This window comes from Hyla sarda, chromosome 1, assembly GCF_029499605.1.
Source record: "Hyla sarda isolate aHylSar1 chromosome 1, aHylSar1.hap1, whole genome shotgun sequence".
NCBI lineage: Eukaryota > Metazoa > Chordata > Amphibia > Anura > Hylidae > Hyla > Hyla sarda.
This window is the reverse complement of record NC_079189.1, coordinates 222926296-222944982: the sequence shown is the minus strand read 5'-3', so window position 1 is coordinate 222944982 and position 18687 is coordinate 222926296. Positions and strand designations below refer to the sequence as shown.

Here is an 18687-nt window from a genome sequence, read left to right as displayed (position 1 = left end):
CCCCATTCTTTCTACAATGTTGTGTAATATTCTCTTTCAGAGTAATACTATGAATATGATAACTTACAATTGTTGTAAACAGATACCATTTTTTGTAATGTTAGTTTTTATGTAACTACTGAGATAAGCATAGAATGCTTCATTAATGATCTATAAAGGTTTCAAACTCTAAGAATTAAGAACATGTAGATGTAATTTACTGACATTAGCTTATAATGCTTTATTAATAAATATATATATATATATAAAAAACTATAATGATCCAAAGGATGTAGGTCTCCCAACTCGTATAAATATATCAAAAATGAAAAAAATAGGGAACCTTTAAAATGTTAATATTTATTGTATCCATTAAAATATGAAAAAACTTTTTGGAAAAAAATCACACCACGTGAAAAAACTAAGAATGTATTGCCACCGCCATATGTTGGTATCTTTCTTGGTGCTCACCTCTCCACATTAATTCATACAGATGAGAGCCCCAACATTGTATTCTTATATTCTTATATTAACGCCACAGTCTTTTGATAACTGTTCACACTTCTAGTAACGACACAGTCTTTTGATCACTATTCACACTTGGTTTTTAGAGCCAAGCGAAAATAATCATGCAAATTCCGCAATTGGAATCCATAAAACTGTTAGTAATTTACTGCATCCAGTGCTATATACTTTAGATCACTGTTCACACTTCTAGTAACGACACAGTCTTTTAGTAACGCCACAGTCTTTTGATCACTGTTCACACTTGGTTTGTAGAGCCAAGAGAAAATATTCATGCAAATTCCGCAATTTAAATCCATAAAACTGTTAGTAATTTACTGCATCCAGTGCTATATACTTTAGATCACTGTTCACACTTCTAGTAACGACACAGTCTTTTAGTAACGACACAGTCTTTTGATCACTATTCACACTTGGTTTTTAGAGCCAAGAGAAAATAATCATGCAAATTTCGCAATTGGAATCCATAAAACTGTTAGTAATTTACTGCATCCAGTGTCATATACTTTAGATCACTGCTCACACTTCTAGCAACGACACAGTCTTTTAGTAACTACACAGTCTTTTGATCACTGTTCACACTTGGTTTGTAGAGCCAAGAACAAATATTCATGCAAATTCCGCAATTTGAATCCGTAAGGCTGTTAGTGATTTACTGCATCCAGTGCCATATGTTTGAAATGGATGATTTACTACATGCACTGTTCCTTTTGATGTTATGGGAACACGCTTCAGTGATTGTCCGTAATATTTATTACCGTATTTATCGGGGTATACCACGCACCGGCCTATAACACGCACCCTCATTTTACCACGGATATTTGAGTAAAAAAAGTTTTTTACCCAAATATCCATGAAAAAATGAGGGTGCGTGTGTGCGCGTGTATACCCCGATATACCCCCAGGAAAGGCAGGGGGAGAGAGGCCGTCGCTGCCCGCTTCTCTCCCCCTGCCTTTCCTGGGGTCTAGAGCGCTGCTGTCGGCCCTTTTCACCCCCTGGTTATCGGCGCCGCTGCCCGTTCTGTCCCCCTGACTATCGGTGCCGGCGACGATAGCCAGGGAGAGAGAAGCGGCGCCGACAGCCAGGGGGAGAGAAGGGGCAGCGGCACCCATTGCCGGCGCCGCTGCCCCGTTGCCTCCCCCCATCCCCGGTGGCATAATTACCTGAGTCCGGTCCGCGCTGCTCCGCTGCTCCAGGCCTCCGTCGTGCGTCCCCGGCGTCATTGCTATGCGCGGCGCATGACCAGCAGGGACCCCCAAAGCAATAGCGCTGGAGCAGCAGAGGATCAAGAGGCGATTATGTTTGCTTTATTTTATTTTATAACATATCCTGCAGCTACTGTGAGTTTATCAAATGTAAGACAGCATAGCAGATATGTTGGAGATATTTCTACAACTTAATATCGGTTCCATACCAATAAATTGGGAACCTTCATCTGCAAGCGAGTTGATTTCTGCAAGTCCCATTCTTAATTCAGAGATTCCTGCAAAAAATCTTCCCTTTCGAGTATACACTTACGGTGTCTATATACTTCATTCTACATTACTTGAGGATGAAAAAAATCCTTTTGTTACATGGCACCTCTTAGGCTGGGTTCACACTTTTATCTCTGTTTCACTGCTTTGCTGTATACAAAAGCATAGTCAACTACGCTATTGTCTATGGCAAAAAAAAAGAAAAATGCTTTTTTTTTTTTTTTTATAGGACAATAGGAATGGTTTTTCATCATCCGTTATATGTAACATACCGTTTATACTCGAGAATAAGTCGTCCCGAATATGAGCCGAGGCCCCTAATTTCACCCCAAAAACCCAGGAAAAGTTATTGACTCGACTATAAGCCTAGGGTGGGAAATACATCATCCTCCCCATTTCATCATCCAGACCCCCGTCATCATCCAGAAATCGTGCTCAAAAACTCGGCTTATGCTCGAGTATGTACGGTAGGTTTTCATCTTTTTCAGTGCATAAAAAGTATTTATTGAAAAGAAACAAAACCACAGTGTGAGCATATTTAGAGAATATAAATTAAAGTAAACCCCTTATCTCCCAAAATCATTCATTTTTTTTATCAAACCACTAAAATTGTTACTTTGTCTCATTATATCTTCTTTATAATTGATTGGAAAAAAACATAAGGATTACTGAAAATAAGGATTACTTAGCCTGTGGATGATTTTAGCTACTTTTTCTATCATTATTGATCTATCTGACAAGATGATTGCCAGCTTAGGTTTGTAAACTGAAAGCTTTCAAATACAGGCTTATACCATGCTCTCTCTGACAATATTAAAGCCAAATGTCAGCTATATTTACAATGACATCCTGCACTTAAAAATGCATTGCACCAGATAGGATTTAGAAGGATTCACATGTAATTCATTCAGAGTCATGAAAATAAAGTGTATGGCAAGGTATTTAGAGCGCCAATATATATGTGCAATGCAGGGGAAGTAGCCTGATAAATTGAATTTGTTATTTTTAGCAGGACCCAATTGGTTCCCAGCACAATTCAATGCCGTGACATTATTCACATTTTTACATAGGACGGAAGATGGTAATCGCCAATCACAATGCAAAAACAATGCCTCTTAAATGAGAGATTCAGATTTGCTATATGTAGTTCTCAGGATGACCACAAATAAACATCACAGGTCACCACCCTAATGTTAGACCTTATGTGCAAGGCCTTCATACTGCTCCATACATCTTTCATATCTTATTTATTTAAAGGATAAGGACACCTGATTTACACTTACGTTAATGGTTGAGTTAAAGCATTACTGCAATGTCAAAAAACTTTTGACATGTTGTTGTCTAGAAATGTCAAAAGTTTAGATTACACCGGTCTCAGCTCTGAGACCTGCTGCAATTGTGAGTAATAACCCTGTAAATTATGCAGCAGCACGCTTTACTGCCATAGAGCCTAATGAGGACAATTATCATTGTTTGCTTTGTTAAATTCTGAAGGCATTTTTTTTGCCTAAGTTTTGCTTATGTGCTACATATTTATCATACCAACATAGGGGATTGATAAATTTGGAGCACATAAGCAAAACAAAAAAAAAATCACAGCTGAGACTTTTGTGAGACTTTTTTGCGACTTTTTAAATGATTTGTGGTGAAAATAAGTTATCCCCTACCCAAAGGATAGGCGATAAGTTATGGATTGGAGGGGTTCGAGCGCTGGGACCCCCCGCAATCTCCTGAATGGGCCCCGGCAGTCTGCTGGAAGGGGGCGTGTCCGCCCCTGCATGGAGTACCGACCAACACGCCCCTCTCTATGTATCCCATAGAAATACATGGAGGGGGGGGGTGTCGGCCGCGGCTTCCTGAGGGAGTCGGAACGGCCGCTTCCATCACACTCCCGAGGCTCCATTCAGGAGATCACGGGGAGGTGGGGACCCAGCACACGGACCCCCCGAGAGCTATAACATATCCCCTATCCTTTGGATAGCGTATATTTTATTTTTGCTTAACCACTCCTTTAAATTTGCTCATGTACAGGAGTTTTGTACTCCGTGTCAGACCTGGAGTAGACTTGCGACCTTTTGTAAGGGATTTGTGATTTTTTTTTGCCTATATGCGACTTTCACACATAATAAATACCTGACCACTGCAAAGTGAAAACTGAAATGTGCTTAAATAAGGCTGGGTCCACACTACGTTTTGTCCCATACGGGAGCGCATACGGCAGGAGGGAGCTAAAACCTCGCGCCTCCGTATGTGACCGTATGCGCTCCCGTATGCCATTCACTTCAATGAGCCGACCGGAGTGAAACGTTCGGTCCGGTCGGCTCATTTTTGCGCCGTATGCGCTTTTACAACCGGACCTAAAACCGTGGTTGACCACAGTTTTAGGTCCGGTTGTAAAAGCGCATACGGCGCAAAAATGAGCCGACCGGACCGAACGTTTCACTCCGGTCGGCTCATTGAAGTGAATGGCATACGGGAGCGCATACGGTCACATACGGGAGCGCGAGGTTTTAGCTCCCTCCTGCCGTATGCGCTCCCGTATGGGACAAAACGTAGTGTGGACCCAGCCTAAGGCTATTTTTAACTTTTTGCTTACCCACAAAAGTCGCACAAAAAAGGGTGCGCCCAGAATAAGAAAAAAAGGCTCTAAATACCTTGATATATGTCCCCCTATGTGAATGAATCGAATTTAAGTGACAGCCATGGATTGAGGCACGCACTGCCACACACGTTTCCTGGCTGTATCTTACAATGAAAGCGGGTCTCAGGACTAAGACCTGGTGTGATCTAAACTTTTGATATGTATGGACAACATGTTAAATGTTTTTCCAAATGACAGTAACATCTTAACCCCTTAAGGACCAGGCCATTGTTCGTGTAGTTCATAATATAGTGTCTGTACCTGTGTGTGACAGTTTTCTCACAATTCTTCTCTGATTTTCACTTCAATATGTATTTTTACCAGCATACAAAATGACTGTTGTCTCAGATTTTTCCCAGCTTGCAATGTGGCTGAGACCTGACCTCACTAGTCAGCTGATGACAGGGAGCCTGTCTGCTTCAATGAGTGGAGGGATCGCTTGATGGGAGAGAGGTCTATCTGCAACAGCTGTAGGCACCCTGATTGAGAACCACACTGATTTGAATGGATGCAGCTCATTTATGTTTCAATGGGTGGGGTGGCTGATGTGTGGGAAGGAGGAAGATGGAATTGTGGGATTTGTAGTCAAAAAAAGAAAAGTCAAACAGGAAATACTAGTTCACAAAGTAGCCACAGTGTTAAGGTAATCTCACAACATAGCCATTTAGCCCCAAGACAAGTGCAGATCCTTCCTAAGAATGTCCATTACTGCTTGCCAGGTAAGTACTAAAATCACCTTATGGTGGATAACCCCTTTAACCTGATAACGACCATGGACGTATATACTCGTCCAATGGCCATTACTGGGGTATGACGCGGGCTCCCCACTCGAGCCCGCATCATACCGGCCAGTCCCCAGCTGATTCCTGTAGCTGGGGGGCGGCGTTAATAGCCGACATGCGGCGATCACTGCGGACGGCTATTGACCCTTTAGATCAACTTTGACAGCGGTGTCTAAAAATGCCTGTATCCTGTCCCTGGTGATCTACTGCTGAGGTAGCCGACTCCGGGGCTCTGAATGACAGAGCACACTGATCAATATGGTTGTATGGAACCATAATGATCTGTATGAGGAATCTAATGATTCCTCCTAAAAGTCCCCTAAGGGGACTAAAAGTGTAAAAAAAAAAAAAATAAATAAAAATAAAAAAAGGTTAAAAAAGGTTAAAAACACACACATTAATCCCATCCTATTAAAAGTTTAAATCACCCCCTTTTCCCAAATTCCATATAAAAAATAAACATAATAAAAATAAACATATGTGGTATTGCCGCGTGCGTAAATGTCCGAACTATAAAAATATATCGTAAATTAACTGCACTGTCAATGACGTAGCGCAAAAAAAAATTAAAAAGTCCAAATTAGAGTTTTTTTGGTCACTTTTTATACCAGAAAAAAAAGGAATAAAAAGTGATCAAAAAGTCTGATCAAAACAAAAATGGTACCCATTAAAACTTCAGATCACGGCGCAATAAATGAGCCCTCATAATGCCCCATATGCGGAAAAATAAAAAAGTTATAGGGGTCAGAAGTGGACAATTTTAAATGTATAAATTTCCATGCATGTAGTTATATTTTTTTCCAGAAGTAATACAAAATCAAACCTATATAAGTAAGGTATTATTTTAATCGTATGGACCTACAGAATAAAGATAAGGTGTCATTTTTACCGAAAAATGTACTGCGTAAAAAATTTACAAAATGGTGTTTTTTCTTCAATTTTGTCGCACAATGATTTTTTTTTCCCTGTTTTGCCGTAGACTTTTAGGTAAAATGACTGATGTCATTACAAAATAGAATTGGTGGCTCAAAAAATAAGCCCACATATGGATTTTTAGGTGGAAAATTAAAAGGGTTATGATTTTTATAAGGTAAGGAGGAAAAAATGAAAGTGCAAAAACTGAAAAATGCTTGGTCCTCAAGGGGTTAAGGACTAGGCCGATTTTATTTCTGAATTCTCGTTTTTACCTCCTTGCCTCCTAAAAATCGTAAATCTGTTTATATTTTCATCCTCAGACTAGTATGAGGGCTTGTTTTTTGTGCAACCAGTTGTCCTTTGTAATGACATAAAATTATTTTACCATAAAGTGTATGGCGCAGCCAAACAAATACTATTTGTGTGGGGAAATTTGCAAATTTTGGAAGGCTTCTTTTTTATGCCGTACAGTAAAAATGACATGTGTTCTTTATTCTGTGGGTCAATACAATTAAAATGATACCCATGGTTACATACTTTGCGATTTTTTTTTAACTGCAACATTAATAGAAAACTTAGTACAAATTAGTACGTTTAAAAAAACCCTAGTTGACGACCTATAACTTTTTCATTTTTCCGTATAAGTGGCAGTATGAGGGCTCATTTGTTGCACCGTGATCTGTACTTTTTAGTGACACCACATTTGTGTATATAAAACTTTTATACATTTTTTTTATAATTAATTTTTTTATAAAATGTGACAAAAAAGCAGCAATTTTGGACTTTTTTCAGCAATTTTGGACTACGTTCACGCCGTTCACCGTACAGGATTCATTAACATTATATTTTTATAGCTCAGACATTTACGCATGGGCGATACCAAATATGTTTATTAATTTTTATACATATTCATTTTTATTTTTTGGGGAGTAAAATAGGAAAAAAGGACATTTTACATTTTTATTGGGGGAGGGGATTTTTCAAATTTTTTAAACTTTTTTTACTTATTTTTTTACACTTTAATAGTCCCCAGTACTATTTATAGCAATCATTTGATTGCTAATACTGTTCAGTGCTATGTAAAGGGCTTAGCACTGATCAGTATTATCGGCTATCTACTGCTCTGGTCTGCTCGAAGTCAGACCAGAACAGAAGAAGCCGGGAAGGCGGCAGAGGCAGGGGAGGGGACCTCCATCAGCCATGTTAGTTGATCTGAACCCCGCGGCCGGGCGATCAGATCGGCATAAAATGTAGCCGCTCTGCCGCAGATGCTGTGATCTGCATTGATCACGGCATCTGAGGGGTTAATGGTGGACATCCGAGCGATTGCTGATGTCGGCCATTACTGGCGGGTGCCTGGCTGCTATCAGCAGCAGAGACCTGCCGCGCATGAACCGAGCATCGCTCCGATGCTTGTGGTCATGTACAGGACGTAAATGTACATCCTGGATGGAGAAGTACCGCAAACAACGACGTACATCTTCTGACCCCTATAACTTTTTTTATTTTTCTGTTTATGAGGATGTGTGAGGGATCATTTCTTATGCTGTGATCTGTAGTTTTTATCGGTACCATTTTTGTTTTGATAGGATTTATGATCTTTTTATATCTTTTTTTATACAATTCTGAATTTTGGTATTTATTTACGTATACGCCATTGACAGTGCAGTTAAAATAACATTAGATTTTTATAGTTCAGAAATTTACACACACAGCGTAACCACATATGTTTATTTTTTGTTTACAGATTTTTTCTTTTAAATGGGAAAAAGGGGGCGATTCAAACTTTTATTAGGGAAAGGGTAAAATCCCTTTTATAAACAATTTTTTTAACACTATTTTATAGTCCCAATAGGGGACTATAGCATGCAAACTAAGGATTTCATACACTGTTCAATGCTATGCCATCAATGCTCACTAGCTCCAGGCTGGTGAGGCTTCTGGAGCATTGGAGCACCAATCGGACAGCAAGGAGGAAGTAAGGGCACTCCCGCCAACCTGATCAAGACACTGTGGTTTCTAATGTGAATACATTCAGTTTAGCACGTAATGCACATTGATATTATTTAGAAATAACAGACACCAAGCTGAACTGTTATAATAGAGTTTGTCTTCTGGGAAATATGGAACTGAATTTTGGTAGCTCACAAAAAAAAATACCACTTAAAGTATAACAAATGCTGCAGTATAAAATGGTATGAGACACCAGCCAGAAATCTTCTTCCAAGGATTGTTGAAAATGAATTACAGGCACTGTAAAATTTGAAGCTTTCTCCATAAGCCCTATATTATGCAATCAGAGCAGCCAAGCTGAACTAAAGCAAATAGGATTTTTTCCCCATGAGAACCAATGGAGAAAATTTCCTAAAACCTTACTGTAACAAGAGTATTTGCCAACATATACAGTAATAAAGATTCAGTACCTCAACTAGACAGCTAAAACATCACAGACATTGTAACAAGAACAGATTTGTGCTTTTTGGTATTAATACTCTACTATAATTAACTATACAAACAGTATAAGGTATACTAGTCTGGAATGTAAAAAAAAAAAAAGCATGTATATTAGAGAAGCCACATTAAGTTATGTAAAGTTCCTATAGATCTTAAGCTGCTGCTGTCCTTTCCTCAGGAGTTTAGCTTTTAATAAAGTAAAATTTATTCCAAGGTATAATCTCATGGGTACCAGGGAATACAAGGAAAAATAAAAATAAGTACCAAATTAAATGACCTACAGTAATTCCTGGAAAAATTTCACAGTTAGGCATTCTTCACAAAACACAATTCTTTTTGGGGTTTTAAAATTCAATGAAAAAAGATGCATTTAAAAAAACGTAACATGTATTTTTGAGGGGGTCTTTAAAGTTGTTTTTATTACGGTTATGAACACACAGTAAAATCAAAAGAATTTGCAAAAAAAAAAAGGCCCTTAAAATAACAGCTGATTTTATTTATACCAATTTTACAGCAATTTTTGGGGGGGATTTTACAGTGTGCAAACATTGGTTAGGTCACTAATACATGCATTTTCCCAATGTCATTCAAGTCCTATAGACAGAAAACCTTTATCCTGAAAATGCTGTTCTTTAGAAAAACATTACAAATAAAAACAACATGAATGTAGGGCATTTTATGTTTCACTACAGACTTTAAATGGGCACTGTCATCAAACTACAAGTACTAATGTAATACAACATATTTCTAATATAAATCCATTAATTTTTTTTCATTACTTTTAATTTTGAAAACCGGCCACTAGGGGTCTGCCTCCTAGTGGCCGGCTGCAGGCTGGCGTGACGTCACGCTTGAATTCGGACCGAGAGCAATCGGTCCTAATTCATTCAGCCTGCGCTCGCTCCCTGTCTGTCAATCAGACAGGCGGGAGCGAGAACTGAGCGAGCATTGGCTCCCTGGCCTCACACGCCGGCCCCGCCTCCTGGCATATATTCGCTGCTGCTGCTCTGCACTCAGGTATGGCTTTTACGGGAGGGGGGGGGGGGGGTTGGTAGCGTCACGGCCCTAACAAAACTATTGTTTTCAACAGGGGGTGGGGGCTGGGAGTGCGGGGTTCGGGGTAGCGCCGTGGCCATTGCCCTAAGAAAGTTATTGTTTTCAACACAGGGTTCCTCCAGTAGTTTCACCACTACAACTCCCAACATGCCCTGACAGCCAATAGATGTCAGGGCAAGCTGGGAGTTGTAGTGGTGAAACAGCTGGAGGCATCCTGTATAGATGAGCTAAGGGCAGAAATCAGTGACGTCGCGAATGCTAGGGAAGTCTGCCTGTCTACCTGGTAAGTGAGCACACTACCAGGCAGACAAAAAGCCATTTCTTATATAGTAAAAAAAAAATTTAAGGCAGGGAGGGGGTTAGGGATAGATGGGCAATAGGCAGGGACAGAAAAAAAAAAAGGATGATGAGAGCCACCCTTTAAATGAACATATGGTCAGAAAAGAAGCAAAAAAATAATAATTTAAAATACCCTGAAAAATATTCTGGTTTTCATAAAAAAAAACAGGCCTTGAGATTTACTAATGCAAATTCGACAGAATTGAGGTGCAGTTTGCTCAAAAAAAACTGTCTTACATGACTTGTTCCACATTTACTATGAATGTTAGATAATTTTTAGACACTTGTCAAGTGTATACAAAAAGGAAGCATGGTATCGGTAAAGGGGGTTTGACCTCCGTAAAATAGTGTATGGCTTAAGAAAAGAGTGCGTGCATTAAGTATCATTTAAATAGTTTTCAAGTTTTAAGGTAATAAGTATTGTATATTTACAAACTTTGAAAAAATATATTGCATTTAAGTGGACTTTCCTTATATACTGGGGGAGATTTATCAAAACCTGTGCAGAGGAAAACTTGACCAGTTGCCCATAGCAACAAATCAGATCTCTTCTTTCATTTTAAATATGGCCTTTTAAAAAAATTAAATAAGCGATCCGATTGGTTGCTATGGGCAACTGGTAAACTTTTTCTCTGCACAGGTTTTGATAAATCTTCTCCATTGTGTATACACTTGTGAGTTCTTTGGAGTATTTTATATAGTCTGCATAGGCAGAAGGACATTTTTCAGATAAAACTAATAAATACTGAAGTAGAAAAATTTGAGAATAAAAAGTTATTATGTATACCTGAACAAACAAACCCGCTCTGGAAGTATCCTGGACCACAAGATTCCACACACTGCCCTTCTTTCAACAAAAGGGATCCAGGACATGCTGTACACTCAAACCCATTGTTACAAGTTAGACAGGATTCTTTACATGCTACAAAAAAAAAAAATAAATAAACACAAATTCAGCATGATGTTTTAGTATTAATTTCAAATTGTTGAAGCTTATAACGTTAAATGTCTTAACCCTTATTCTGTGTTAAACAGTAAACAATAATTGAATGAATCCATATCACTAGAAGTACATGTAGTGACTGAATTGCAACCTGGTCATGATCTCGACCTAAAATCATTGATGCAGGATGAGGAATCCCTGAATTGCAACCTATTTCAAGATACAGAGACTGAGATCAATGAATTATAAGTCTAAGGCTCCTTTCACACTCTATGTTGCTCCATTTTAAGACCCGTTACAATGTCCCATTAAGAAAACCCTTAAAAACGGCCATACAAAAATTCCGGGGACGAAGGTCAGCAGACCGAAACACGTGTAGGGGTGGCGGCATCCTGGGACTTGCAGTACTTTCCCTACATATACTGTGGTATGTAACTGTCTATGAGCTATTGTCACATAGTTGATGTTGGTATCTGACTGCTTCTGCACTTGCACTTTAGGTAGACTAACCATACATCTCATTACCAGCACTTTGGTTTCCTTTTTTAACCTTAGGAGCTAGCAGTTACATAGCTATGTATTTATATAATAGTTAGTAGCATTTTTTGCACATTTGCCATTGATTGTCCCAGGTATGCCGCCTGTCTGTGCCATATTCCTCCTGTTTTAAACTGCACTGTCTTTTAATATGATGAAATTAAGATTGTATTTTATATACTTTTCACACCCAATTTGAGTAGCTCCTTTTTTGCTCTTGTGATTATTTTGGAGTCTATATTAGGCATATTTGTACACTTTTTAGGGGGTCATTAATACCTTTTTACATTGCATACAATATATATTCCTTCAGTTGTGTAGTATTATATCTCTACCTTATAGTGTCATTTACATGTTTCCATTACATATATCTACAATGTTCCACAACTTCAGAAAATAATTTAGACAGGAAAATTGTACAATGATACTACAGGACAATTATTTCTGTTAAAGTATTGAAGCCGTTAGACAATATAAAATGTGCAACATGTAGTATTGGTGAGATTCGAACAGAACTCCTGCAGCTTTGGTAATAGGAAACATAAAAAAAAGTTATTTTCTGCAGACACAACAAGAATTACCCAAACATGTTCTGCCATCTAGATAGAATCCAGGGTCACAGCTGTACACACAGCGTCCCATCTGCAACAAGCGAGCTTCATCACGGCAGATGTCACAGTGGTCAATAGACTGAGAGCAGGTTAAGCAGTCTGGGTTACATTGCTCTACAATTGGAATAAAGCAAAAAGCACAGTAAAGCTGTACAGTATGTACTATGAAAAATAATACTCAAGTGTCCAAGTAAGTACATCTCTAGTTCTTATTAATTTAAAGGACATCTTTACTGATGAATTTTACATATTCCTGTGCCTGGCCTGCAAAAATAAACAAAATAAACTATGAGTCACCTCTTCCTATGTTCCCCCGTTGCTCCAGTATCGGCCTCACGATCCTCCGCTGCGATCCTCATGCTGCTTCCTGAGGGATGGGACAGTCACAGAGCTGTCAGCGTATCACCGGCCGCAGCGATGTCCCGCCTTGGCCGGTGATAGGCTGAGCACACTGTCATGTAAGGAGCTCGGGCTGGCTAATTACATGACAGTGCACTCAGCCTGTAATATGTAAAATTCATCAGTACAGATGTCCTTTAAGTATTTTTTCAGTTTCTACTGCTCAGCAATCTGAATATATCTCAATTTAAAATAAGCACAAAAAACATTTGAAGGGATCTTCCAGCAAATCTATTTTGCAAACCACCGATCTATTCATATAGATATACATGAAACAATACTTGCTTACTGTCAGGGCTGGTGCAAGGACTTTTGCCACCCCAGGCACCCCTTGACTCCACCCATTGGCTCTGCACTTGGACATGCTCCACCTTACTACTAGGGAGACACTGTAAAAAACCTCCTTAATACTGGGGTGACACACTGTAACAAAACCCCTCTTAATGTAATCACCTTACTATTAGGTTAACACTGTAACAAACCTCCTCCTCATGTAATCTCCTTACTACTGAGGTGAAACACTGTAACAAATCACTTCCTCATGATATTACCCTGTTACTTGGATGACATGTGACCTCAACTCCAGCTCATCCCCACCTCCTACACAGCATTACACAGGTCCTTCAGCCACCATTTTTCTGATTCTGCAGGGTTGAGCTTCACCCCCAACATATTACTGGTCATATGTTGGTGACATCATCACAGGTCCTATACCTCAGCATCTAGAAGGCCGATTGGGAGAGGAAGCGGAGGGTGGGGGTAAACACAATTCTAGGGTCGTTCCTGCAGGACTCGAGCCCTGTATAATCATATGGTCGTTCCCAGAAGGTCTGTGCAGTGGCAGCGCTTTGCTCCTCTACCAAGCCTTCTGATGAAACTGAGTATGGAGGGGATGACCTTTTACTGTCAAGATTGTTGTGGACCATTTACTGTCAGGATTGTGTGCAGTAACTTTCTTGCATCAGTCAGAGCAGTGCCCCCATCAAGAGGGCGCTGTAAGCGGCTGCCTATCTTGCTTATAGGTGGGGCCAGCCCTGTCTACTTGATTTATGCAGAGACCTGCTATACCTGCTGCACAAACAGGAAGCAGATGCATACCCAAAAAATTGCCCCACAAGCCCTCTTCTGAATGTAACACATTTACAAGTTCCAAGGCAGTGCATAGGAAGGTTTGTAGATGTTGTAAGCAGTGACCATCTGCCCCATAAAAGAGAAATCCAGCACAAAATTAATACTTCTTTACCTCTCCTAATAAAATGTAAATTATATAGTGGTTAAGAAATGCTGTAATGCATTTCGAACTGACTGAGCATTCACATCAAGTTTTGTACCTATATGGCAAGAAACCAGCAGAAGCTGCTGACTTTTCTGACGTACTTTTGACAAAAGCAAGCCAAACCGCATTCAATTCAAATACCTGAATGGAATGACCTCTGACTATTCAGGTCATTTTCCAACCAAATCATTTTTTTGTCCCAGACTGAAAATAGTGGTCTGCGGCTGATATAAGACCCTAAATGAGTCATAAGGTAACTTAGTTCGGGTCAGATTAAACAGGGTTTGACACAAATACACTTGGCAGATAGTTTTGAACTTCACTCGCCGAATCCTTGTCATGGAGGCACAAAAGGAGGTGTGAATGCACCTTTATAAAGACATAAATTTTATCTGGGGAGATGTGTTGGATTTCTCTTTGTTGGTTCAGATGCATTAAGATAACTACCACCACTATAGTTACTGTGAGAGGGAGAAAATGTAACAATACCTTGTTTGCACTGCGGACAGCATGCTCCACCATCATTTACTGCAAGAGTTCCTAATGGGCATGATGGACAGGATGGAGAGAAGCAGGTGATCTGACCATTCTGGCACTCACACTCGGTACATTCATCTTCATTCCATTTCTCTCCATTCTTTAATGAATACATTTATGTTGATTAAAAAAAAATACGAATTTGTGAGAAAACAAAGAAATTTTGGGAAACAACATTGGTTATGTATTAAGTCATCTGGCATCAGTCTAACAGCTTTTAAAAAATTATACAGTACCATTCAGGAATAATGGGTAATTGTATTGTCCTTAATCATGTGATCTGCTTTACCTGGGCACTAGCTCTAGTAACTTGTACCTCCATATAGCCATAATTCAAGTAAATAATGGCCTACCACAAATACTCTCTAAACTTATACTATGCATGACCTAGGATCGATATATTGGCCAAGACTTACCAATCTGTCTGTGAAAACAGACAGTGCAAACTTAGACTTGAAATCTGCCAGATTCATTAAGGTGTATCAGACTGATTGATGATGAATCTGGTAAATATTAAGACTTTCAAGTGTAAATTTACACCAACTATTTTTTGGCTTAAGCATGCACCTTTTACTAACCCTAAGTAAACTTACATAATTCAATACTTTATTTGCATGCTTTAAGTAAGGAAATATCCACTGTATGGTAAATGTCAAATCAGTGAAGTAAGCAAACATATATTTACAACATAAATTTAGAAAAAGAGATTTTTTAAAGTTATTTTTCAGCTACTCAGGCTCTAAGGTCATTAGATAAATTCAGTCAATGGGCATTAATTGTGTTTACCAGTTGTTGGGGTCACAGAGAATAAGGGAATAGAGACATAGAATGTTTCGGCAGATAGGAGCCATTTGGCATATCTAGTCTGCCCAATATTATGAATACTTATGAATCGTTCTTGTCCCTACCTTATATGAAGGATAGATATAGCGTAGAAACTCCTCCAAACAAAGCAGAGTCAAACAGGCGCTTGAGACCAGGATTAAATCGAAATTTTTCTTTATTCCCCCAATGCAACGCGTTTCGCGGAAGTTCAGCTTCAGCAGGCATAGGAGCTGAGACAAGGTGTGTGGATTTTATAGGGAAAATCATTAATCCATTCGGGGGAAAAAGCATTAACCCTTTACAAAACCAGTTCACTATAAAGTTGCATTCATTATGGAGACCAACATGCATATAAAAGTAGCAAATGCATATATTAAATATAACATAAATGTCCAAAATAGCACACAACTATTTTTTAAAAACATATCATAACATTAGTGTTCGTGGTAGAAAGGAGGATGAGACCGCACCACTGTATCACGGCCATCCTACAGCGCAGTCACTGGAAGGACAGGTGATATCTACAGTACAAGGATAAATAGGGGTGCGCAAGATGAAGCAGAAAATGAACAATATCCAGAAATGTAGGTCTGTAGAAATAAAGCGGTTTTACCTGCGAAACTAGTCGCCTCCTCCTCCGCTGCTCCTGCAGCGGCGTCCTCGCTCCCTCCCCACCCCTGGCCAGCGGTTACCTCTGGATTTGATGCTCGAATAAAGGATTTGAAATATAGGTGAGTGCTGAAGCTTTATTTCTACAGACCTACATATCATAAAATTATTACCACAAAAATAGGCAAAAAATAGAAAGAAAAACAATAAAGAAATTATAATATACAGTATGTAAAAAATAATAGTAATAAAAATATGAAAAACATATTTCAACGGGCATTTTCTAGGGTTTCAGAGACCATCGGGAACCAAAGTGGAAAGAGTGAATATCCAAAATGCTTCCCTGTTGTTTAATCTTTGAATTCGATTAGGGAAATCTTGAGGGATGGTTTCAAGGATAATTAGTTTCAACTTGTCAATGCATTTATTGTGTTTACATAGAAAATGACGAGACACACTGTGTAACATGAATACATTTTTTATGTTTGATCTGTGTTTGTTCATACATGACCGCACAGTCTGAACTGTGCGGACAACGTACTGAAGCCCACAGTCACAGTTCAAGAGATACACAGAAAAGGAACTATAACAAGTATAGTGTCCTTTAGGGAAAAAAAATATTTTTTTAGTGACTTGGGAAGAAAAAGACAAAGTAGGGCTACCAATCAGAGAGCAGCGCATATATCGGGCATGTTTACAGGGAAAGGTGCCCAATGTACCTGCCACTGTCTGGTCGGGAAGAAAACTATTAGTTTTTAATTTGCTCGGTGCAATTACATTTCTAAGGTAAGGGGATCTACGAAAAGTAACCCCTGGATGGGAGGGTAATAAGCCCTTCATGATGGGGTCATCCCTTAGGATTAACCAATGCTTGGAAAGGATTTGTTTGATGCTACTTGCAGCACAATTGTAATCTGTTATGAAATTAAATTTATATGAATTATTAACAGTTTTGGTATTTGGTCTCTCTTTCACCAGTCCCCCTTGAGACATGTTTTTTGATTATCTCAACTCTAATAATTGGGGTCTGTTGTTTACCTTGCAGTTCTCTCATGAGAATATAGAATTAAAATTTCACTGCAACTTTTTGTAAAAAGGTAGATGTTAACAGTCTATTAGATTTTAACAGTTCCCACTACCCTAAGTGGATATAAAACATGTACCCTATGGTCAATATTTGCACATGCGAAAAAATTGTACTAACGATTGCGATTTTTTAAAACAATCTAATATCCTCCGCAACCATTTTATGGAAAAGGGTTATCCTAAACCCATTTTGTCACAGGCTTTTAATAGAGTAAAAAACATGTCTCAAAGGACTCTGGTGAAAGACAGACCAAATACCAAAACTGTTAATAATTCATATAAATTTAATTTCATTACAGATTACAATTGTGCTGCAAGTAACATCAAACAAATCCTTTCCAAGCATTGGTTAATCCTAAGGGATGACCCCATCATGAAGGGCTTATTACCCTCCCAGCCAGGGGTTACTTTTCGTAGATCCCCTTACCTTAGAAATTTAATTGCACCGAGCAAATTAAAAACTAATAGTTTTCTTCCCGACCAGACAGTGGCAGGTACATTGGGCACCTTTCCCTGTAAACGTGACCGATATATGCGCTGCTCTCTGATCCGTAGCCCTACGTTGTCTTTTTCTTCCTATGTCACTAAAAAAATCTCTTTTCCCAAAGCACACTATACTTGCGATAGTTCCTTTTCTGTGTATCTCTTGAACTGTGACTGTGGGCTTCAGTACGTTGGCCGCACAGTTCAGACTGTGTGGTCACGTATGAACAAACACAGATCAAACATAAAAAATGGATTCATGTTACACAGTGTGTCTCGTCATTTTCTATGTAAACACAATAAATGCATTGACAAGTTGAAACTAATTATCCTTGAAACAATCCCTCAAGATTTCCCTAATCGAATTTAAAGATTAAACAACAGGGAAGCATTTTGGATATTCACTCTTTCCACTTTGGTTCCCTATAGTCTCAATGAAACCCTAGAAAATGCCCGTTGAGATATGTTTTTCATCTTTATTATTTTATTACTATTATTTTTTATAGATATTATAATTTCTATCTATTCTAATTTATTATTTTTCATTTTTTTCCTCTTCAATTTTTTGCCTATTTTTGTGGAATTAATTTTATATGTTTTTTTTAAAACAGCTGTGCAATATTTTGGACATTAATGTTATATTTAATATATGCATTTGCTACTTTTATATGCATGTTGGTCTTCATAATGAATGCAACTTTATCTTGAACTGGTTTTGTAAAGGGTTAATCCTTTTTCCTCTGAAGAGGTTAAAGGGGTATTCCAGGAAAAAACTTTTTTATATATATCAACTGGCTCCAGAAAGTTAAACAGATTTGTAAATTACTTTCAGTACTTATGAGCTTCTGAAGTTAAGGTTGTTCTTTTCTGTCTAAGTGCTCTCTGATGACACGTGTCTCGGGAACCGCCCAGTTTAGAAGCAAATCCCCATAGCAAATCTCTTCTAAACTGGGCGGTTCCAGAGACACGTGTCATCAGGGAGCACTTAGACAGAAAAGAACAACCTTAACTTCAGAAGATCATAAGTACTCAAATGATTAAGCTTTTTTTAATTGAAGTAATTTACAAATCTATTTAACTTTCTGGAGCCAGTTGATATATAAAAAAAAGTTTTTTCCTGGATAACCCCTTTAATGATTTTCCCTATAAAATCCACACACCTTGTCCCACCTTTGCCTGATGAAGCTGAACTTCCGCGAAACGCGTTGCATTGT

At 38.7% G+C, this 18687-nt stretch overlaps 1 protein-coding gene across 2 annotated transcripts in view; it reads right to left on the bottom strand.

Annotated features, from left to right (window-relative positions):
- FRAS1 (Fraser extracellular matrix complex subunit 1) overlaps positions 1-18687 on the bottom strand; it is a 596246-nt gene that overhangs the window by 329387 nt on the left and 248172 nt on the right. For both annotated transcript variants that reach the window (XM_056568808.1, XM_056568807.1), the window contains exons 12-14: positions 14423-14570; positions 12229-12372; positions 10955-11089 (exon numbers count right to left, since the gene is read on the bottom strand). In XM_056568808.1, coding sequence (XP_056424783.1) covers positions 10955-11089; positions 12229-12372; positions 14423-14570 — 427 coding nt within the window. The remainder of the gene's footprint in view (positions 1-10954; positions 11090-12228; positions 12373-14422; positions 14571-18687) is intronic.